This window comes from Gekko japonicus, unplaced genomic scaffold (genome assembly GCF_001447785.1).
Source record: "Gekko japonicus isolate JY-2015 unplaced genomic scaffold, Gekko_japonicus_V1.1 scaffold4432, whole genome shotgun sequence".
NCBI classification, from domain to species: domain Eukaryota; kingdom Metazoa; phylum Chordata; class Lepidosauria; order Squamata; family Gekkonidae; genus Gekko; species Gekko japonicus.
In genome coordinates this window covers 1-24,685 of record NW_015168174.1, presented here as the reverse complement: position 1 = coordinate 24,685, position 24,685 = coordinate 1, and the positions used below count along the sequence as shown (strand labels likewise).

At 40.4% G+C, this 24,685-nt stretch overlaps 1 protein-coding gene across 4 annotated transcripts; it reads left to right on the top strand.

The window, feature by feature from the left end:
• Positions 1–21,966, top strand: ASB15 (ankyrin repeat and SOCS box containing 15). Of its 4 annotated transcripts, none has more exons than XM_015414982.1 (10): positions 1–77; positions 8,744–8,891; positions 10,205–10,257; positions 10,346–10,477; positions 11,551–11,709; positions 12,718–12,963; positions 14,750–14,921; positions 15,813–16,383; positions 17,691–17,844; positions 21,250–21,966. In XM_015414982.1, the coding sequence occupies exons 2-10, from the start codon at positions 8,770–8,772 to the stop codon at positions 21,423–21,425; spliced, it is 1,785 nt and encodes a 594-aa protein (XP_015270468.1). In that variant the 5' UTR covers positions 1–77; positions 8,744–8,769; the 3' UTR covers positions 21,426–21,966. The 4 variants fall into 4 exon arrangements, with proteins under 4 accessions (XP_015270468.1, XP_015270467.1, XP_015270470.1 ...); XM_015414981.1 differs by having other exon boundaries at positions 5–77; positions 8,749–8,891; XM_015414984.1 differs by lacking the exon at positions 21,250–21,966 and adding an exon at positions 19,171–19,517 and having other exon boundaries at positions 5–77; positions 8,749–8,891.
• Positions 21,967–24,685: the final 2,719 nt, after the last annotated feature.

Here is a 24,685-nt window from a genome sequence, read left to right as displayed (position 1 = left end):
GACCTAGTGGCTCACAGGCCTTTGCTCTCATGTTTGAAATTCAGGGTCCAGTGAAACAATGGCAAGATTTTGAAAAGGTGAGACTCTCCCTTTATGTGCAGTTTGCCAATTAACCTAATGGTGAGATTGTTTAAAACAAGGAATATTAAATTAAGAATTAATCTAAATATAGATTACTATTATCATTGTGATGTTGTTATGAATAATCCTACTTTGAATGTTTATGGACTATTTTGGTTATCAAAAAACTAGCTTGCTTATAAAGCACCAAATAAGATTAAACCATTTTATCTATGCAGTATTACAAGCCTATTGAGTTATCTTAAAATTAATATACAATTCTAGGGGATGATGGCAGAAATCTTATGAATATCTACCAGGGAATAATCTCAATAAATAATTATGCATAGGATTGTACTGTAAGTGTCCTTTTCTATTACCATTTAAAATGTACTCTTGAAAAATTTTGTTTTAATCTTCATGTGTCTTCTTTTCAAAAAGTCAACAATCTAGTCAGGTTTAAGCCTTTCAAAATGTCTTGGTTATAATAGGACTGTAAAGTACTAAATTGTACAAAATAGCACTAAGCAACAGTCCTCAAATATAATTAGCATCCTGTCCAATGCTCTGACTGTTTGCCATGGCAGTAGGGCCTAGGATTGGAAGCAGGGAGTACCATATCCTTTTGCTCCAGCGTAGCAAGATCCCACTTCTAGCATAGAGCTGGAAGCAAGGAAAAATAATTCTGACCTTGTGCCTGGCAAAAACAAAACAAAATTTCCTGTCAGAAAATATAGAGACCTGTCCAGAAGCTACAGTAAGGGTGTTCACCCCTGTATGTAGGAACTCAAGTGGACAATTCCAATTTCTTGACAGTATATACTGTGGGCAACAATAGCTCTACTCAGGGGTCATTTGGGGGGGGGACGCCATCCCCCCGGGTGAGGTGCGGGAGGGCGGGGCCTGGAGCTCCCTGCTGGTGCCCGCTGGAGGCCGCCGCCGGCTGTGGGGAGGACACACTTCCGGTGATGTCAGGGGGTGTGGCATATGCTAATGAGTTATGCTAATGAGTCCCCCTAGCTCTTTTTCTATGAAAAGAGCCCTGGCTCTACTGAACTGGATTTCACACCTTATATAGATAGGGTTCCCAACTCTGGATTGGGAAATTCCTGGAGATTTGGGGGCAGGGCTGGGGAAGGGTAGAGTTTGGAGAGCTTGGCAGGGATGTGATGCTGTAGACTCCACCCCTCTGAAGCTGTAATTTTCTCCAGGAGCACTGGTCTCTGCAGTATGGAGATCAGTTGTGATTCCAGGAGATTCCCAAGGCCTCACTTGGAGGCTCGCAACTCTAACAAGGAACCCTTTCCATCTTTACCTGTCTGCCAATGAACTCTCATATGTTTGCCAGGAAGCACTGTACTTTAGAGTATTGAGGTACATAGTCTACTGAAAATATAAGAAGAGCTCTGCTGGATCATATGAACACTAACAAGGAAATCAACTGTGATCGAGGCACTAAGATAAATAATGCCGTGCTGCAAAAATCAGAAAATATATGCTTTTTAAAATAAATAATCAATAATGTGTACAGTCTTTTTTACAATATATGGTGCCAAAATACAGCACAAAGAATTGAAATGAAGCAAAAGGATGTTAACAACGTGCTCCGGAATGTCCTGTGTCGTTTCGACATTCCTCCTTCCGAACAAAATTGTGTGATTTGTCTCCAGTTCTTGTCTTATCTACAGAGATAAAAATAAAGCCTGAGGCTTACACACTTTTTCTTCATTGATCAAAACGCAATTGCGAATAAAGAATTCATTTCGGGCAAAATACAGTCAAATGGAATGCCTTCTTTTAAATAAACATTTTACAATTATTTCTCAATGTTACTCAAGGATACTTGGAACTCATGTAATCTAATAAAATGTGAACATAATACTCATACATACAATTTTTCTCCAGTTCTTGTCTTATCTACAGAGATAGAAATCAAGCCTGAGGCTTACACACTTTTTCTTCATTGATCAAAACGCAATTGCGAATAAAGAATTCATTTCGGGCAAAATACAGTCAAATGGAATGCCTTCTTTTAAATAAACATTTTACAATTATTTCTCAATGTTACTCAAGGATACTTGGAACTCATGTAATCTAATAAAATGTGAACATAATACTCATACATACAATTTTTCTCCAGTTCTTGTCTTATCTACAGAGATAGAAATCAAGCCTGAGGCTTACACACTTCTTCATTGATCTACAAGAAATTAATTAACAAACTATCACTAGCAAAGTATCATTCGACACTATACATTATCTAAGATATACTATTAGCTTACCAAAATGCAATTGCGAGTAGAGAATTCATTTCGGGCAAAATACAGTCAAATGGAATGCCTTAACAGGTGTAGCAGATTAGTCTTTTTATATACGTTGAGTAGTAGCACCCTTCATATCCTGAAATTACTTACATTTGGGAACTTATAAAAGACTTACATAGAGGAACAAAAGAATCTTAAATCTACCTAACAGCGACTAATACCTGATACCACTGATTACAAATAGCTGGATAAATCTAAAGAAAGATTCAAACCATTAGGGTGACTCATGTTTAATCTATAGATCCAGTAAGCCTCCCTGCGCAATAAAATCTTCTGTGTGTCTTGTCTGGAATAAGGATTGCTCTTAATGATCTCAAGAATTACAAATCTGAACTCGTCATATCTATGACCCTTAGACATGTAATGCTGCACAAGCGGTGATTCAGTGCAATGATGTTTAATTCTTGATTTATGTTCTAAGATGTGTGTCTTAATGGCACGCATGGTCTCTCCAACATATTTCAAATCACATGGGCAAATCCAGAGATAGACTACAGGTTTGGTTGAACAAAATGAATAAAAAGAAATTTCACTTCTAAAGTTAATATCTGGTAAATCTAAAACCTTGGTTTTCCAACTATTATCACATGCTGCGCATCTGAGACATTTAAAATGTTGGGGAAATCATTGGTCACAGGTGGTTTCAAATCAGCTCGTATCAGTAAGTCTTTCAGATTCTTAGTTCTGCGGAAACTTATATGGGGCTTGATGTCACATCCAGGGATATTGCTTAATATATGCCAATGTTTTAAAATTACATTCCTGATGGAATAAGCCTTAGGAGTATAGTCAGTAGCCCAACACATTCCGCTTGTTGACTTTTTCTCTGTGTCTTTAGGAAGTTCTAATCTGTCTTGGCTGTCTGCCCTATTTCGTGCCCTAGCTACAATATCTGCTGGGTAGCCTCTTCTCAATAAATCTACCTGCATCTTGGATGCTTCCCGGTGATAGTCCTGTAACAATGTTGCATTCTTTTTCAACCTCAAAAACTGCCCATAGGGTAAATTATGCCTAATATGTTTGACATGAAAAGGAAAAAAATGCAAAAAGGAATTTTTATCTGTAAGTTTGTGAAAAGGACGCACAGCTAATTGTCCATTATGTACAAACACTGTGGTGTCTAAATAATTAATCTGTTGTTTATCTGCTACATATGTAAACCTGATGCTACTATGTATGGAATTAAGCCAGTCCATAAAAGGCTCTATGACAGACCAGTCTTCTATTATAAGGAAAACATCATCTATGTAACGTTTAAAATAGAACAAATGCTTATGAAAAGGATTATTGTCCAGGTTAGTTATCCAATGGTTCTCGAACTGACTCATGAATAAGCAAGCTACAATGGGTCACCCTGGTGGGGGGTGGCCTGGTTTATGGATCTTTGGTATGATGTAAAAACTAGGGACTCTCGCAAAATTATTAATGAGAAAAGATGCTGTGGTCATATTTATATAATCTAAGGATAAAGCATCCCTTACTGTGACTTTAATAATATTTAATACCTCATCTGTTGGATCGTGATTAATTGGCTTATAGTAATTTAAATCATACAGTTGTCTCTGCGCTTCTGCTGTATAGTCTTGACGGTCTAATAACACAATTCCTCTGCCTTTGTCTGCTCCTTTAACAACAATAGAAGAATCATTTGCTATATTCTGTGCCAATATCTTTTGGTCTAACATCTCTATTTTTCTGCCATTGCTCCATATAACAAGATAACTTATTAGAACATCAACCCCTAATTTTCTATTTAAATTACTTATATTCATTCATTCTAATTTTAAAAGGCCATTATATAATCAGCTGGAATATTCACACAAAAAATCACCTACAAAGACCAGAATTATTAAAGTGAAAATGCTGGTCTTTGTAGATGATTGTTTATGTGAATATTCCAGCTGATTATATAATGGCCTTTTAAAATTAGAATGAATGAATATAAGTAATTTAAATAGAAAATTAGGGGTTGATGTTCTAAGAAGTTATCTTGTTATATAGAGACATTATTGCCTTCCACTCTAATCCCAAACATAAATACCATAACAAAATTAATTTATATAACAAATTAACAAAAATGCTAATCTTAAGCACTTTAAATCATCACAATACTTCTAATATCAACAATAGATTTCATTTTCAATTAATTTATGGTAAGGCAACCCAAGGCAGAGCTACAAGTACAAACATATATTCTTACAAAAACCTACATACAACCACTCTCCAGAACACACCCACTACTTTCATTCACCTACCAAATTAATTCATAGTCAGTTCATGATTACTACCTGCCACTCTAATCCCAAGCATAGATTCCATAACAAAGTTAATTTATATAACAAAATAACATACACTAATCTTAAACAATTTAAATCATAATGTTACTTCTGGTGCCAACAATGAATTTCATTTTCAATTAATTTATAATAACGTAACAAGAGCAAGTTTTGAATTCACTCTCTATCCTTACATTGCAACCATCGCTCTAATCCTAGACATAGATTCCCTAACAAGATTAATTTATATAACAAAATAACAAACACACTAATCTTAAACAATTTAACTCATATTGGTAGTTCTGGTGCCAACCATGAATCTCATTTTCAGTTAATTTATGATAAGGCATCAAAAGCAAGCTTTGAGTTCACACTCTGTCCTTACATTACAACCATATTTTAAAATTCCAAACATCAATGAACAGGGGAAAAATTATTAAATTACAACTGGTAGTTAACAATCATTACAATAACACTGAATTCCATTTCCTTTTTATCTTGGTTTCTTCAATTTTCTTCTAGATTTCACAGGTTTTTGTACTCCTGTGATTTAATTTCCAAATTTCCTTTCCCATATTCCCTTACATTTAAGTTTAATTGTTTGAAGCCTTTAAACTTCTTTACACCTTTCTTTAATTTTTTTCCTCTTGTTGGCTTCCTCTTTTTCCTCCGAGGAGGTTCTAACAAACGTTTTTTCCCCACTCCTGGTTTCGGTTTTCTTTGATTCTCCAACACGCATTTAGGGGTATCCACCTCCTGTGCCTCCTCTTCTTTAAATAAAGGTTGGGTAGTACCCTGTTTTCCCGAAAATAAGACCTACCCCAAAAATAAGCCCTAGCAGGATTTCTATGCATTTGTGGTATAAGCCCTAGTGTGTCTTCTTGAGAAAAAATAAATATAAGACAGTGTCTTATTTTCGGGGAAACACGGTATATGGCTCTCTCTCCTGATATACGTCCTGTATTTCACCCCGCCTTTGCGTTCCTTGTATTTGTTCTTTATTGTCCTTCACCTCTGAATTTATGCTTTGGGGATTTTTCAAAAGATTCTCACAGGCCAGTTTGAATGCTTGCCTCACTTCTTCTAGCAATATTTTTTGGAATTGCTCCCATGTGAGGTCACAAACGTTTATGTCTTGGTCTATCTCCTCATTAACATCCACCGCCTCTATTTTGTCCACTCCAACACTCGAGCACACATAACTTTTCAACTAAGAACATTTAAATATATTTCCAGCGTTTTAAGTCCACTATGAACAAAGCTCTAAAAATAATAATAATAATAATAGTACTTTCAGCAGAAGCAGTAATCCTCTCTTACCCCCATCAAATCTCATCACTCTCAGTTCCCAAACACATTTTTACAGCCGATTTTTCCATAGAACAGGGAATATCCACAAGGGGTATAGTAATCCAATCTCCTCTTTTTCGACCAGGGTATGCACCAAATAAACTCTTCAATGTGATGTGTCAACTCATTCAAAAAGAAAAACGCTTAAAATAAAAGGCTGGCTGCCGCTACTCAGAGAACATGGCGACCATGTCCCTGCTTCTCCGACGCTCCTGCTTCGAGGCAAGCCAGCTTCTCCCCCATCCTTGTCGAGGACAAGGGGGGTCAGAAAGAGCCTCCTGCAACTCGGTCTCCCTCCAAAAGACCCAGCGAAGCCCACCCGGAACCCGAGAGGCTCCAAAAGAGCGCCTAAGAATCAGGTGGCTCGGGAGCTCCCGAAAAACCGCCCGTCGCAGCGCCACACCGGAACCGGATCTCCTAGGTGCTCTTAGTTATCATAACAGTGGCGTGCTACAGATGTCTCCAACAGCTGAATTCCAGCTCAGTGTCATCCTGAGTCACTTGATAAAATGAGCCAGATGCCCTGCCCCCCAAAAGCTCCCACAGATTCCTAGCAGATAGCTGGCAACTCCAGTTCCAGGTGGGCCCAGGATTAGGAAAACTGTTGTATTAAGCAAGAAGTGATCTCAGATTACTCACATTACACTGTCATCTCAGCAGAAGTTAAGATACAGAGACTGTAAGCAGCCATGTTAAAAATGCTTTATACTAGTGATTCCCAGTATGGCACTTGTGGGTACCATGGCATTTGCCAATTGGTTTCTTGGCTACCATTTGCTTCTTTGACAAAACCTGGGAGGCATCACCTTTTTGTCTGCAGGAAGCACCCATTCAGAAATGGCTGCCTCCATCATAATTTGTGATCGGCCCCAGCACCTCATGGCAGTCATTTTGTGAGTTCCTCCTATGGCAGCCATTTGGTGTTGGTGCCCACTACTCATTCTCAATATTCCTGAAGTGCCCACAGGCTCAACAAGATTGAGGACCCCTGCTTTAAACGCTCAGTTGTTTTGACCTGTGAGAACACGCACAACACAATGGAATGTTTTATTATTCTTACTTAAGATACAAATATTGCAATTGGCAAGAGAGTCAAAAGCAACCTTTGTCAAATCCATGGGCTTTCTGTAATCAGTATTTTTTTGCATGGCCCCTTAGTGTTTTGTTTTGCATGAGCTTTGATTCTGCTGCTGAACAAAAATGTTATTGACGTTGCTGAACCTAGTGCTCTTAGGTAAGTCTGTGTTATGACTGGAAAGGTATGAGGGATACAGGTTCCAATATTCTTAGGACCACCTCAGTAAATAATAAACTGGTGTGTGAAATCTTTTTTAAACCAGTTAAAATTTCCCTCTTGTTGGATTTTGCAAGTGTCATCCCTTCTGTCATGAAAGGGTTAAGCTGATGTTCCTGTAAACTAATGATAGCTAGTTAGCATAGAACCAATTAGGTGTTGAGTAGAATCTTCCTGCCAATGTGGGGGAGGTCTTATTCTTAATGAGATGATTTTAAGTTTGACTGTTGGCTAATCAATATATTGGAGATAGTACATGCTATTCAGCATGTACACAAGGGGTGGAGCCTTTTGGGGAAAGCTTCATCTCTTTTGTTCTAGGGGTCACACACCAGACACTCTGTCATAGAGAGACAAAATTAGAAAACAATGTGAGCAGACAGAAAGATGAGTTAAGCTGTTGTTGTTTTTCCTTTCCATGTAAACCTTTCTCTATGTTTTCTAGTAAACTATTTTTCTTAGAAGCTAAAACTCATGTGTCTGTGATGCTTATTCTGTTGTGCTATATTCACTCTGCTAAATATCCAACACTACTTCTTCAGAGAGGGGGGGAGGATAAAGAAGCTGGCACCCATGTATTATGACTGACACAAAGCCTCATTCTGCAATGCCAAAAATAAAGAGATTTATGAGTGTTCAGGAGCTATATTTATTTATGAAAGTTGTTGTGGCCAGGAGTTGGGGGTCAAAACAGTAATGTGTCTGTTTCCCTATAAAGGAAAGGGATCCAGTGGTGGTGTTCAGAAAATGTTGCTCACTTGTAAAGTTCACATAAATCAGTAATGAGAAAGCTAGGGACTCATATTTCAATTGTAGCAGATAATTATCCATAAAGCTGGAATCTGAATGCTGAAAAGTGAACTTTTGTACCTGAACAGTGACCAGCTATTTTTTCTGTTTTAGTTGCCCAAAGACATTTATACTGGTAGCCTAGGAATATGTTCCTTCAAGTAATGGTCAGAGGGGAAACAATTTATGGGTGAGGGACAAAGGTGAGATCCCAGGAAAAAGTTCAGCATAGGGCCCATCCATCCTTCAGTTAAACTCTGTTGTTTGTCTTTGCTTTCTTACATAAAGTGCTTGCAGGTTGTTATGTACTGAGCCTGAACAGTACCTGGAAACTGGCTAAGCTTGTTCCATCAGAACAATAGATAGCCAGGATCCTGGAATGGACCTATAGAGTAGTAGTTGTAATGTAAATAGCCTATCGTTGGTGGTGGGGTGTGGTCTTTGTAGGCTTTATAAACAGGGTTGCAAGGCCAGTTTTCCAGTCTTAGAGCTGAGTTGAAACCACTAATAAACTATGAGCTGATCACTATACACGTCTCGAACCCAGTATATTTCACAGGTTAATACACCTTATTTCTAAACAGCCTCTGCCACATTAGAACAGCAATTTGGCATAAATATTACCTTTAATTCGTCTTTTGTGTCTTGAGAACAGCTCATCAACCCATACAAAGAAATGGAAGAAAATGAAGAGCCTGATGAAGATCACCTTACAAGTTATGCAGTTCAGTTTAGCATTCAAGAATCCCTAGAGAGTGAAAGGAGTCAGCAGTCTTCTTCCCCCAGTAATGAAACAAGGTACTTGTGGCAGTCTTTGAACCTAGTTTTGAATGTTCTGTGCCACAGATATTAACACTGTAATTCTCCCCCATATCATTGTTATGTACTGTCCTTAGTTATTCAGAAGGGTAGATGACAGTGTCCTATGCCGCTGTTGTTTATTTAATGGTATAGCCTCCTTTACTCCCATGACTTGGGGTGGATACCAGCAAATTTAAAAGAACGCCTAAAAACCTGCAAAAGAAGCATACATTCAACCTTCACAAGCCAACCCTCTTCTGCTTCAACCTTGACCTCCAACATCATCCTAAACATCATTGGGGGGGGAGATGTGTAGGCATGGCAGCTTTCCAAAAAAGAGAGTTTTATCACTGTTTGGCAAATTCCCTAGAAGAAACAGTTTTTTAACAATGGGGCAGTGTGCCTCTGTCTACCACTTTAATATGAATATATCTTGTATACCATCTTTGTTTGGTCTTAGAGCTCATTGTGGGGATAACCTTAGGACAAAAAAGAGGAATAGGAGACATAGGGTGATTCTGCATTGGCTTTTCCCTCCATTGTTTTACCAAAGGTGCAGCTCAAAACCACATTCAAATACCCCGGGGCAATGCCATACTGATTGCGAAGTCACCCTGAATGGCCATAAATCTATGCAGAAGGTACCATAAAACCTGATGATCAAAGAAAGTGAACGGGACATGCAATACAGAGGGGAATTTCTGTTCCAACATGGGGTTGGTAAAACAACAGAGGGAAAAGCCAAAGCAGAATCACCCATAGTGTACCCGGGTATAAGGAGGTGTACAGTGTAGTCCTAAGCAGAGTTACACCCTTCTAAATCAACTGAAGGCAATGGGCTTAGAATGGTGTGACTCTGCTTAGGCTTGCACTGATATTAAATCACCCTTGGGCTATGTCCTTGCATGGTGGCAGACTCCTATGCTTGTCTGAGGATTTCTCATGTTTACCTCTACCACTGTTGACATTCTTAAGGCTTAGATTGGTAGAACAATTGTTATGAGACAATAGAGGAAGAGTTGGTTTTTATATCCCACTTTTCTCTACCCTAAGGAGTCTCAAAGTGGTTTACAATTGACTTCCCTTCCCCTACCCACAACAGACATAGGTGGGGCCGAGAGAGATCTGAGAGAAATGTGACAGGCCCAAGGTCACCCAGGAGGCTTCATGTGGAGGAGAGGGGAATCAAACCCAGTTCTCCAGATTAGAGTCTGTAACTCTTAACCACTACACCAACCTGGCTCTTAGTGTTTGGTCCTGAAGTTTGAGATTTTATTTATACCTCACCTCTCCTGTTGTCCTTTCAATAGGTTTGTAAAAGTCAGTGAGCAGAACAGACAGCTTGTAACTGCCATAAGAGAAGGTACACGTACTGAAAGAAAACGGTTGCTTCTCTGAGGGGTGAGTTAGCCATCCATTTCATTACAGCCTGATTTTTTTTTCCCCTTTAGGTCAAGTATTTGCCCTTCAAAACTTTGTGAAATGCAAATATGCCTTGGATGAGGCTGATGAGAGAGGGTGGTTTCCTTTACATGAAGCTGCTGCTCAGCCAGTCCAGCAAATACTTGAGATTGTATTGGATGGTAAGTCGGTGCACAGGATGACAAAATGGAAAACATGGGAAAATAAAGTGTGATGGGATCAATGCTTCCATTGCTTCCTTAGAGGTATTAGCTGTTTTATTCATCTAAATTCTTAGCTGTATTAAGTATGACTTCAGAATGTTAAGTGCATGATGGTAAATTTTGCTAAGTAAGTTTAGAAGATACTACTAGGATATGATTTGATTGATTGGATTTGATTGATTTGATTTTTATCCCGCCCTCCCAGCCAAGGCTGGCTCAGGGCAGCTTACAAAACCAGATAAATTTCCAACAATACATATAGAATCACAATACCAATTACTATAAATATGATGGTTTATCGCAAACCTCTGAAACGAGAAGCATGGTCTGAATCTAGTCTAGCACCTGGAGCCAGAAGGCCCAATCAGAAGCTGATGATAGGCTGAAAGATGATATCCGAGGGCAAGGAGAGGCAAGCCTGTGGTTAGAAACTGTGGAAGGGCAGGCAGTCAAAGGAGAAAAGGCAAATAATTGGAGATCCAAGGACTCAGTAGAAAGATGGGGCTCAAGTGCAGAGGAAGCAAATACAAGATCTCCCCTACCCAAACCTATCAGAAATGAACAGAAGAGGGACAACAAACAGCAGACTTTAATACATCAGGGAGGGGCTGTAGCTCAGTGGCAGAGCATCTGCTTAGCATACAGAAGGCCCCAGGTTCAATCCCTAGCATATCCAGCTAAAAACATCAGGTAACAGGTGATGTGAAAGACCTGTACCTGAGAACTGAATAGCTACTGTCCTGAATGGACTGATAGTCTGATTCAGTATAAGACAGATTGAAGTGCATTCATTTATGTGTACATCAAGGAGTCAAAGTAGGAAGTATTAATTTGAAATTGACAATAGTTCAACAATATCTATAGAAGCCGATAGACATCATGGTAGAATCATGGAGGCAAATATAGCCCTTGATCTGGAGATTCTCACACAGAACTTTGGACTGTATGCATCAGTTTCCTTTGAACATAGTTGATATTCTCACTTCTGATAATGCTGATGTATCATATTTTTACTTTCTAAAAAAATCTAGCTTCTTATAAAGCAATGTGGGAATATAAAACATGTGACGGAGAAACCCCCTTAACTTTGGCAGCCAAATCTGGCCTTGTCGAAAATGTCAGAACCCTACTGGAAAACGGTGTCTGGCCCAACACCACAAACAGAAAAGGAGAAACTCCTCTTCTCATTGGTAATTTCTTCTTTATGTGGCTTTTGGTGTTTTCATTGCTTCTGGAGACTGAAATTTAGTTCACCCATCTTGTTAATTACATGGCAATTGACTAACAATGCCATTCTAAGCAGAGTTCTATCCTTTTAAAAGTCTTGGCTTCATTGGACTTAGAAGGGTGTAACTCTGTTTACGATTTCTCTTGAATGTTACATTTGTGCCATTATAAAAGTCAATGAACATAGAATTGCTTAATTAATACAGACGGCTCTGATTTGTACTCATGGCCCATGTGCTTTGTTGCACATCCCACTATTTTATTTTTAATAAATGAGTTTGATGAACTTCTTAGCTGATATGCATATCCTATATAGCACTATAGATAATATCATATATAAGATTATATTTAAGATACTTTTTCTGTTAATATATTTCTTATAATAGTGTGAAACAATTATTACTACTACTACTATTATTATTAGACTTGAAGAGACATTACAATATAAACAACATTTCTTCTTTAAAATTGTTTTGTGTTTCCCTTATGTTGCCCTTCCTTGACTCAAACAAACTTTTTCAGTTTGGCCATTAGTACCTAGATAATCTTCAATATCCATTCTCAAATGTCAGAATCTTTTTCTGCTATCAGTAACTAAGTGTGTGGCTTTTCTTTTTCTTTATGAACTGTACTATTCAAATAAGTTAAAGAAAACATCCTTGGACCTAAAATGATTCCCCCCCCCTTTTAAACTATATTTTGATTACCAAAACAAACCTGAATGTTTCCTGGAAATCTGACTTTTACAGAAAGTCAGAACAAAGCTCAGTTTCTTACAGTGCAGTCCTAAGCAGAGTTACACTTTTCTAAACGCATTGCATTGATGGACTTAGAAGGGTGTAACTCTGTTTAGGATTGTACTGTAAATTTGATTTTACCCAATTAAAACAAAAGTGTGAGATTTTACAGTTAACACAATTTCTTCTTTTAAGCAAGGTGTCTAAAATGGTTTCATCCATTTCATTTTCCAGCAGTAAGACAGGGCTCCTACAAAATGGCCTCTACTCTGATTAAATTCAACTGCACCATCAATCAGCCGTGTGTAAAACGCTGGTCTGCAATGCATGAAGCTGCGAAGCAGGGTCACAATGATATTATTGCTCTTCTTTTGAAGAATGGTGGAAATGTGCACCTGAGAGATGGATATGGGGTAACTCCATTAGGTGTGGCTGCTGAATACGGACACTGTGATGTGCTGGAACATCTGATTCATAAAGGTGTGTTAACGGGATTTGCTCTTCAGCATGTAGCAGCTTCTGCCAAACAAGGTTTTTTTCTGTCTCTTATTCTCATACCCTGCTTCAGAGTTGAAGACGTTCTTGAGCCTGTCCCCTCCCCAAATCTATTAAGAGAAGACAAAACTGTCACCTTACCATGTTGCCTAATCAAGATGTATTTAACTTCACCCTTCCAATTGTCTGTCCAGTGAAGCCCTACAAAATAGTTCTTAGTTTGTGACAAAGAGCTCCACAGCAGGGCCCAGCTAGAAGGGGGCCAGGTAGACCAGAGAGGGAATTCCATCCTTCTAGTCTGCCTGAGCAGCCCTGCCCTGAGCTTCCAGTGCCACCTGTGATTGGTGCTGGAGCCAGCACATCAGAAGCCTGCACAGAAGGTCCAGTGCACCAGGCTGCCGTGGCAATGAGGAAAGGGAAGAGGCACCTCCAGCTCCCTGCATCCTATTCCCTGCACCATGCCACAAAACGCCTCTGGGTAAGTTGGGGGCCCTTGCTTATGTGAACAAATCAACATGTTTATTTTCCTGCTTTGATATGTGCAATCAGAAGACCCAGATTTTTCAGGTTACCAGATTGTGCCAACCAAAGCTAAAATGTATGTGTGTTGCCCTGTTCACACAAAATGACAACCCCATAATCTCCCCTTATGCACAGTAGTTCATAATGACTGGAAAGGATTGCAATGGCATCACTTGTGTTTGATGCTGCACTGAGTTCTGAAGGGAGCAGCGGGACAGGAGTTCAATTAATGAATAAACTTTCAGAACAGCAAAAGCAGAAGAGATTCCCTTTTGTCAGTCTCTACCAATACAAAGCAGAAAAAAGACAAGTAATTAAAATGATATAACAACCATGTATTTATTTCTCCAGCACCGTTTTTTATTGCAAGGATACAGATGTGTGCATGGGTCCTCAGTTTTATCAACGATGCATAGGTATACATAGCCCCCGCCCATGACATTTACACCAAACAAACTACCACAAGGATTTTTATTGCTAAAACATCTGCCTGCAGCTATTCATTATCCTTTCCCCTTCCTTTGAGATATCTTTTTTTTTAAAGATAAGATTTAAAAAGTGTCTCCCTCTACTTCCACTTCTACCTTTTACTTCAATTATCAAATGGCATCCCATATCAAAAGTAATTCTGTTGTTTCTGATAAAAGTTTAGTCAAATCTCTTCAAAGTCCCATTTTTTAATGTGGCCCATAAGCCAAAATTATACTATAACCTAAATATTGCTGAGGAAAAGGGATGGTTTCACATTCCCCTGAAGGAAAGGAAACACAGAATGAAGATATTTCCCTTATGAATCGCCAACTGTATACTACACCTGCTGCAACTGCCTGGCATTCACCTACTTACATGTGAGTTTTGTACAAGCCAGAGAAAAACAGATGTGTATATTTGTATTCCAGTGGCACGGAACAAAAGCTCTCAAGTTTTTAGCCTATCTAACACTGGAAGAAGTGCTGCCATTCTATTCTGAAGAAGAAGGGCATACTAAAAACAAATAAAAATAAGTCAACTGTGCAGACAGATTAGGTGAACAAATCCTGTAAAAAATTGTTAGTATTCAACACAGATAATGAACTGTCACTCCAGCTACAAGACCTCTCAAATGTACATGTTGTACATGTTGTTTTTATTCTATTCTTAGGATATTTCTGCTATAAGAATTAAAAAACAAAACAAAGGTTAACGTTTTTGTTTTTATGCCACCATACATTTCTTGTTCTTTTGGATTAAGTGAGACTTCTTCCACTAGGTGGTGATGTTTCTGCTACAGCTGATGACGGCTCCTCAATACTCTTTGAAGCAGCAGGTGGTGGGAATCCAGACTGTATAGCTTTGTTGTTGGAGTATGGAGGCAGTGGGAACATGCCCAATAAGGCGGGGCACCTCCCTATACACAGAGCAGCCTATGAAGGCCATTATCTGTGAGTACATTTCTGTTACCTTTCCTGTATTTGTGAGACTAGCCCATTGTTTTTTAAGGGTTAGGCCATAAATGTAATAACTTATACAGCACTGCCAGCAAACATAGCACATTACAGAGTAATATTTTTTTAAATGGCTTGAGAAGTTGAGGGCTGTTCTGTTACTCAACAGCAGAGCTTGCAATGAAATGGCATTTCTGTTTGTGGCGGAGGGAAGGACAACTTTTGTTGATTCTTGCCTTCTGCTGCAGACGCCTGCTTTGCCCCTCCCCACACTGTTCTTGAGGGAGTCCACCAACCTGCAGAAGCACAATTTTGGAAAGCACAGAAGGCTGCAGAGGGACAATGAGATGGGCATGATTCCACTTGCACAAGTCAAGTTTATTTATTGCTTTGCTATAACTGGATTTCTCTCTCAGCCTATCACAGGATGTCAGTGTGGGATATAGTACCCCTTATTCCATCTTATTTTCAAAACCCTTTCAACCTGGTTTAGCTGAGAGACAGGACCTTTCGCAAAGCCATCAAAAGTTTTAAGCATGGGAAAGAGAGAGATAGTGTCTGTAGTCATTGAAAAAAATGGGTTCAGTGGGCCTGATCTAAATGTTTCCTTTAATACAAAAAATAAACTCAGAGGGGGATGGGTGGTTCCTGGGGCAGTGGTACCCTAAATACCTGGGATTTAACCCATTCCCCATTAGAAATCATGTCCCATCTAATCTGAAGTCCTGTGAGGTGTAGTAAGTGGGGGACAAGACAGGTGTAATATAGGTAGTTGTCTGGGCCTTATTCTCTGGCCCGATACTGAAACAAGCTACTGCAATGACGCTATAGTGATGCCATCCATCCTGACTTCCCAGCCATCTGTTAATTCATTTATCTTTCTCCTAGGGCCTTGAAATACCTAATTCCTGTTACATCCACAACTGCAATCCAGAAAAGTGGGCTAAGTCCCATTCACTCAGCAGCAGATGGCCAAAATCCACAATGCCTTGAACTTCTAATTGAAAATAATTTTGACGTCAATGCTCTCCTGGCTAAAAACATTTCACAAAGTTATGATGATGAAAGGAAAACAGCTCTTTATTTTGCTGTTTCCAACAATGATATTCTATCAACTGAAGTATTACTCAAAGCTGGAGCAGACCCAAACAAAGACCCCCTGAATGTCCTTCTTGTGGCAGTGAGAGCTGGCAATCATGAAATTGTAAGGTTACTGCTTTCTTATGGAGCCAATGTCAACTGCTATTTTAATCTTGTAAATGACACCCATTTCCCCAGTGCCATACAGTATGCCTTGAATGATGAGGTCATGCTAAGGCTACTTCTGAATCATGGATATGATGTTGGTATGTGTTTTGACTGCATGCATGGGGACATCTTTGGAAATTCTTTTGTGTGGTCAACTCCGGAGGAAGAAATATTACCAGGATGGACATCTTGTGTGATTAAAGATAATCCAGTAAGCACATTTCCTATTTCTTTACTATTCTTCATCAACATAGTCAAGTATACATTAGATGTAAGATTACAAACATGTCACTATGACTGAATAGTGTAATTCTAAAGGAAAATGATACCAAACAACTGGTCAATATGGGTATTTGTTCTTCTGTCTTATTGGCCAGGATGCAAAGACCAAGTGCAGGACAAGGTTGGAAATATAACTAAAGGCTATTGTAAAATGAAAAAGATGAAAAAAAATTGACACAAAGGTTGTGTTCTTGCCTCAGTTGAATCTAACATTGTGTAATTGGTCTAAGGATCTACAAGTATCTTATGGCATCGTAGGCATATTCAAGGCTAGCCGATTTAGTACTATTTTGTTTGGAAGAATTAATGTCTCTGTTTTAGTACCATTCACTTCAGAGTAATTAATTTCTTGGTCTTATCGTTCTTGGACACTAAGAATACTCTCCCAGCACAACAGATGCATTGTCCCAGTAGCTAATGCCTAGGGCAGAACCATCATTGAAACAGCAGCAACAATATGCTCAGTGCTATGTCAGCAAGAAGGCTGTCCCAGAAACAGTGCTGAAGCACTGAACAATGATTATGCAGCACTACTGGGAGTAGAATGAGATCACCAACAACCTTAACTACATTGCATCCCCTTTTGCCACTTGACTGCTAGGGACAAGGAAGTATTGGTGTTACCTCTGAGCATGGTGGTCCTTGTACAGATTCATCGACTGAGAAAGGGTGTTCTTAGGAGGGGGCTAGATTAGTTCAGTTCTGCCCTGTTTGCCAAGCATACCACTTTAGCTGTACCAGCCTGCTTGGCGCTGCTGTAGCATAATATGATTTATAGGATTACCTTTTGTTATTCTGCCTAAAATTCAAACTAGAGTGCTGCGTTTTAAGCCGAATGAACAAGGAGATCCTGTAAATTGTATTTGCCTACAGCAATGGTGAGCAGACTAGTGCAGTTAAAGCACTATGGTTTGTGGTCTGGGTTGCCAGTAGGGTGAACACAAATATATACCAAATTATGGGTTGGATCCAAATAATAGATTTTCCCCACCCTTTCTCCTGCAGCTCTTTATCCACCCAAGAAACTTTTCTTCTATTATTATCTTCAGCTCAAAGTCTAGCAGCTGAATTTCTGAACAGAACTCAAAAAGTTAGATTTACATTGTTTTAAAGTATGTTAAAGCAAAGTCATTACTATATTTATTTTGATTGTCTGGAGATCTGCTTCTCAAAAACTTATTTGGACTTCATTCCTCAGAGAGGATCTAAACTAACATTGGATGTCTTTCCTTTCAGTTCTGTGACTTTATAACTGTTCCTTGGATGAAACATTTAGTAGGACCTATTATTCGCATTTTGATAGATTACATGGATTATGTTCCTTTGTGCACAAAACTCAAGTTTGTCCTGGAGACACAGAGAGAATGGAGACAGATCCAGCAAATATTAGGTAAAGGTAGATCGTATCTCTCTATATAATAATTGTGTTTTTGGGTGGCACTCTCCTGAACATTCCACACGCTCCCAAATCAGTTGGCTCCCTGATATGTCACTCAGAAGCTGTCCCTATCCACTAGCTGCATTACCTCCAATAATCTAAAGAGTTTGCTGTTCCTCTCCCCCCAATAGCCAGTCGGAACACAGAGATCATTTGCATATGCGGCCTGATTGGCCTTTGCCTCTAACATTCTAAACAGTTTGTTGTTGCTGTTGGGAGTCATTGAATGTGTCCTGAGGTAAAACACATATACCAATTTTCCCTTAAACGGTCACTGAAGTTGCCAAAATACATATCCCAATCTTCCCTTAAATGGTCAGTGGAGTTGCCAATCTCCCTGTGGGGCCTGGAGATCTCCCAGAAATTACCGTGTTCCCCAGCCACAGCACATCATTTCCCCTGCAAAAAATTTCCCAGCTATTACAATGGCTGCTTTGGGCAATGGACTCTATGGCATTATGCCCTGCTGAAGTCCCTCCGCACCCCAAACCCTGCCCTTTCCAGGCTCTACCCCTCAAATCTACAGATTTGGCCCTCCCCTTAGTATTGCCAGCCTCCAGGCAGCATCTGAAGATCTCCAAGATCAGTTCTTCTGGAGAAAATGGCTGCTTTGGGCAATGGACTCTATGGCATTATACCCTGCTGAGGTCCCTCCACACCCCAAACCCTGCCCTCCGCAGGCTCTACCCCTCAAATCTACAGATATTTCCCACCCAGAGTTGGCAACTCTGTAACTGGCTATGGAACTGCTTTCCAGAGCCTTGGAACCCAGAAGACATGGCATAGGAGGAGGTGCTTTTCTACCTTAGCTGCCACTGCATAGCCCCAAATCAACATAAGTCAGGGGTGGAGGGCAAATCAACATAAGTCAAGGGTGGAGGGAACCATACCTGCTACCATGAGGCTGTCCTCTCATACGACCCACTTGGGGCAGCAAAATGACTTGAGACAGCCCTGCCTTATAGCTAAGCAGAAGGAAATAAACATGGCTTGCCTCCCTCTATTTTCCCCTTCCCTCTGCTGCTCCACCAGCCACAGCCGGGACACTCACTTGGAGCTTCCTTCTAGAACTTGTTGTATTTCTTCCCACAATGGGCCTTACTTCTAGTTATATTAGGTTCATAATTTGTGTGGTCTCAGACAGAGCTGGATTTATGCACAAACTAAGCAAGCAACCACTTAGGGCCTCAGATTATGACCAGCTTCTAAATACAAACGTTTTTACTAATCTCTCTCTCTCTCTCTCTCTCTCTCTCTCTCTCTCTCTCTCTCATGCAGTGGGCCTCTTAAACTTGGCATAGGTTAGGGTTTCAGCATTAATTAATCTGACCCTAGTCTCAATTAATCTTATTCTATTGAATATGACCTTTAAAGCCCTTCACAACCTGGAATCCACCTACTGAAGAACTGTCTCCTTCGATATGTTCCTGTCCCTGTCCTCAGGCGGCCATCTGTTGACTATCCCACCACTTAGGCTGGCCTGACTGGCATCAAAAGAGCCCAGGTCTTTTCCATCATGGCTCTGACTCTGTGGGCTCCCTGAAGAGGCAAGAGGGGTCCCCTCCTTAGAGATCTTCAGGTGGCACTGCAAAGCCTGCCTGTTTGCCAGGGTTTTTGAGGCAAGAAGGGGGAAGGAGATATGGAGTTTGCTATTTTATTTTTGGCTTTAACTGAAAATGTTTTTAACTAGCCTTGTAATGTGCCTTAAACCACAAGGAAAGGCAGGATATAAATGTTTTTAACAAATAAGTAAATAAAATTTTATTCTCTGCCAATAACCTCATTTATTTCTGATGGAATACCTATGCAGTGATTTTAAGCAATGGGAGTCAATACCACTGAAATACTGGTCGAATCTGCATTTGTCTTTCCCACCGGCGTCCCAGGCTTCTGACACCATCTTTTAAAAAGCTGTCTACATTTGGTGTCATTTTCACACCTCAACAGTGTTAGCATACTTTTGCATGTCCGCATATGTTTATTGCCCTTTCGTGGTGGCTCCACTGTCATTGCACCTCTGCACTGCTTTAAAAGAATCTTCTCCAAACAACATTCAAACAAGCATAGAGAAAGACGGCATCACAGCAGCACAAAACTGATTAAAAATGCAAAAGGAGATTCAACCACTGTCTAGGTTCAAGGGAACAAGGGATGCCTAGTATTACTCTAATCGGCAAATGAAAAGTAGAACCTAAGCAGAGGGATATAATGGCCAAGTGAAGCTCAAGATGTCCGATGGATGAGGTCTTGATGTACAGGCCAAGATGCAAGATGATAACACTTTACTATAGAAATCAAAACACAGCAAGTGAATGAGAATGGTTGTTTCAATCTTCATCGAGGCCCTTGTGCCCTGACAACTTGCTCTGGTGAATCCCAGGAATCAAGCCTTAAGGGTTGACTTCACAATCACACTCATTCCCTCTGCACTGTTTCCCTCCCCCCTTTAGTTTATTTATTTGTGTATTCTGTATGCATTCTGTATCTACAAACAAAACCTGCATTTTTTTTTAGCTAACTGGCTGCCAACCTCTCCCTTCCTCCCTGAATCTGCAAAAAAGAAAGGGGGGGGGGGAGACTGAAACATTTGGGAGCAGGGAATCTCCTAGTCCTTTATATTTACTGCTTTTTAAAAGTTTTCCTGAGTGTGAGGACATGTCCTCTTTTGTCTTTGGAGAAGGAGGGAAAGAAAACAGAACAGGGAAGGAATGTCAGCCTAAAGAGAGAGAGAGAGGCAGAAATGGGGGAGGGGCAGTGGACAACACTTAAATACCCACAGAAACAATTCTACTTTAGAAAGGATTAGCAATTCGAAAGCAGATGAGAACAGAGAATCGCAGCAAAAGGAGTTTTGGTAGCTGCAGGGCAACAGTGTGCAGGAAGAGGTTTGAATGCAGATTCCTATAAAACAAATGCGGAAATAAGAGAAAGCCCCAAAACAAAGTGGAAGTGGAAGTGAGAGAGAATGCAGAATAGACGAATAGGATGCACTCAGAAACCAAGGTGAAATATAGGTGCAGAAAGGGCCTAAGTCTTTGTAATTTACATAATACCAGAAGTAAATGCTGAAGCTATTAAAACAGTTGTACTAAGCCAAATGCCTTACAGATGCACAGGAAGTGATGTACTCTTGAAAACAGGTAGTCATGGTAAAGGGTATGTCCTCTACCCATGTCTGCTTTGGGGACTTTGTATTAGCAGGTGTCCAGGTCATAGTGGTTACCTGTTAACTTACCATGTGCTAAGTTGCTGGCAGTGCTCTTGAGTCACGTGGTGAGGTGAATTTTACCACAGCACTGACACAATCATTAAATTAATAGGAATGCACTTATATTTTTTTCTTGATTTGTCTTTCAGAGAACCCCCGCCCACTAAAGCATCTGTGCCGCCTGAATATACGTAAATGTATAGGATTAGAGAGGCTACAGAAGCCACTCTCAATGAAGAAGCTTCCTCTTCCACCTGTCCTTAAAGGGTATATCCTGTACAAAGACTATGACCTTTATGGAAAGGGACTCCATGATTTGCCGTGATTTCCAGACCAATTATTTTGTAGCTCAGCCATAATACAAATTACTTGGAAGTTGATTACCACTCTTTCTGCCTTCAAATATCCATGCCTAGGATCAGGGTGCCAGAATTTTAAACTGTGGGGTTGGATCCAAGTCTACTTCCTATAGATGGTTTCAAGAGAGAAAAATGAAACAAAATCCAAAGGTTTTCTGCCACATGTGCAGGCGTTAATGCAATTTTTTAATTATTTTATGTATATTGGTAACAATTGAGATAAACAGTTCAAGATAAAACACTGCCTCTCTCAATATTTATTATAACTAAACTCCATGTATTTTAACCTTAAAAGCATATCCTACAATACATGCAAATAGGTTCTTACCTATAAAGCCATATATGGCCAGGGTTCAGCTTACCTAAGGGACCGCCTTTCCCCATATGTTCCCCCAAGGGCACTACGGTCGGGGGCGAAACATGTTCTGGTTATTCCAGCCACTAGAGATGTCAAATATGCTGCGACTAGGGCCAGGGCTTTTTTGGTGGCGGCTCCTATCTGATGGAACGAGCTCCCGGAGGAGATCAGGGCCCTGCAGGACCTTATGCAGTTCCGCAGGGCCTGCAAGACGGAGCTCTTCCGCCAGGTTTTTGAGTAGGAGCCGCCACCATCACTGTACCATCACCGCGCTGCCAATTTTGGCAATGCGAGCTGGCCCTGGAACTGAAGAATGGACATAGCGCAGACTGATCAAGTAGAGCTAGTAGAATTTTGAAACATTGTATTGGAGACCCCATCTTGGATGTGGTTTTGCGAGCACCGATTTTAAATGTAAATGTAATCGATTGTTTTATCTGGTTTTATTGTTATGTATGGCAATTGCCTCCTGTCAGCCGCCTTGAGCCCATGAGGAAGGGCGGGATATAAGTCAAATAAATAAATAAATAAATAAAATAATATCTATTAATTAAAATATTTGTATCCTCCTTTTGGTAATATGCTCTAAGCTTTGAAGTAGTTGGAAGGGACCACAGGTATTTAGATTATTTATTTAAATATTTTTACCCCACTTTTCTCCCAAGTGGGGAACCAAAGCAGTTTACAATTTTATTCTCTCTTCCTCCATTTTATCCTCACAACAACCTCCCTGTGAGGTACATGAGACTGAGAGACAGTGACTGACCCACCCAGTGAGCTTCAGTGTACAGTGGGGATTTAAACATGGTCTTCGTCCAACACTTTAACCTAGGGTCACCAGATGTCCTCTTTTTAGAGGACATCCTCTTTGTTGGTGTCTGTCCTCTTGGGCTGTTTTTAAAAAACTGATGAGAATGTTTTCTTTTTGGGTTAGAAGGTTAGGAATATTCCTAGCTAGTAGCAATTATCACAGCTTAAATAGTAGGGGTATTTTAAAAGATTTGTCATAGTGATCACTTGTTTGATGTAGTCAGTCAGGAAATATGTCCTTTTTTTTGCTTTTCAAAATATGGTAACCCTATCTAACCGCTTTACCATACTGAGAGATAGAACAAAGTTTGAGTCCAGTGGTATCTTTAAGAACAACAAAGTTTTATTCACAGTATAAGCTTTTGTGTGCAAGCATATTTCCTCAGTAGGGTTGCCAAGTCCATCTGCCACCCCCAGCGGGGGACTTTGGGGGCATGCCTGGAGGGGGCGGGACATCCCTGACATCATGTTGGGGATGTCCGCCTCCCCCCCACCCGTGTGCCAGATCTCCAGAAACGGCAGTTCCCTGCACTTAAAGGAGCCGGCGTTTCCCTTTTAAATGCAGGAGCTGGCGTTTCCCCTTTAAGAGCAGCCACGTTTCCCTTTTAAGAGCACGAAGCTGGCATTTCCCTGCAAGCTTGCAGAGATCAGGCTTGGGAGGAAACACGGGTTCTACACACTTAAATGGAGAGAGATGGGTGGCTGTGGGACATATCCACGGGACTGCTAGAGACTACGGCGGTGGCAAAACGGGGTAAGTGAAACGGCGACTCTGTGGTGAAGCAGCCCAGCTGGAGAAGCCCTGGGGAGACATTTAAATGTCTCCCCATGGCCTCCGGAGTGCTCCCCGGCTCCCTGCAGACAGTCCTGTCCTGTCCAAGGACCAGAGCAGAGTGAGCCGAAGACGCTGGCTGGGGCTGACATGGGCGGGACTCCGCAAAGCAGCCAGCCAACCCAGCCAGCATCTTCTGACAGATGGCAGTTCTTGCGGCCAAACACTGTTGGCGCACATAGAACATTGCAGGACGAAAACTCAATTATTATAGGGAGAAATGGGGACCATTGATTGGGATGCTTTTAGCCATTTTTTTTAGCCATTGGGATTTGAGAATATCAGGAAATACCAATATTTTCCGGGTTCAATATGACCGAACCCAAAAAATACCAGATTTTATTTTGCACACCCCTATGAGGCTTTGAGGGCATAGCCACTTTTCGTATGTTCATACATTAGTGTGTGAGACAATAAAGATAGTCTAATGCCATTTAGTCCTGGATATAGAGAAATAATTTAATTATAGGCTCCTACTCTTCATAGCAAAAGTGAAAATGGGAACAGGAGTCATTAAGTGCTTATTTAGAAAGCCACTTCCCCTTAGTTTGTGTGGACTGTATGAATTCATCCAAACCACAAAATCAACACTGCACTGATGCAAGTGAGACACTGTTATCTCAAGTGGAAAGTATTTTTGGGGGCATCTCTTCTTTGCATTGAATCAAACCGTATGAAAAAGATACCAAGACAATTGCCTAGGCAGTAGGGCCAATGACACACACAAGGCATTCAACATATCATACCGGGTATTATTTACGAGGCACGGTGCAACCTCCACTGCTATGCAAGTCCTTTAGAAAAGAGTTAAGTCTGCAGAGCAATGGATTTTAATACAGAACTCCCACTGCTACCTGATTGGGATGAGGGGTTTTAAGTGTACACCATCCATTCTGCAAGGTAAATAGCAATCTCATCAGATGTCAGAAGCTAAGGAGGGGTTAGCCCTAGTTAGTACTTGGATGGAAGACCACCAAAGGAGTCCAGGGTTGCTATGCAGAGGTAAGCAATGGCAAAACACCTCTGAATGTCTCTTGTCTTGAAAACCCAATGGGGTTGCTATAATTTGGCTGTGACTTGACAGTAAAAAAACAACAACCTGTATTCCTTCTACCCAAAAGATTAAAACTTTTGAAGCCTACAGATCACATTGACTGCACTAATTTCCTCCTGTATTTCTGGGGCAGTGGTCTCCTCCTTTTACTGAGGAAACAGGCCCCCCCCCC

Excerpts from the sequence above, each read along its gene's own strand:
- ASB15 (XM_015414981.1), top strand. The coding sequence starts at position 30 with ATGTTTGAAATTCAGGGTCCAGTGAAACAATGGCAAGATTTTGAAAAG. Across the intron at positions 10,258-10,345 it reads TGTAACTGCCATAAGAGAAG|GTCAAGTATTTGCCCTTCAA; the intron begins GTACACGTACTG and ends TTTCCCCTTTAG. Across the intron at positions 12,964-14,749 it reads GGAACATCTGATTCATAAAG|GTGGTGATGTTTCTGCTACA; the intron begins GTGTGTTAACGG and ends TTCTTCCACTAG.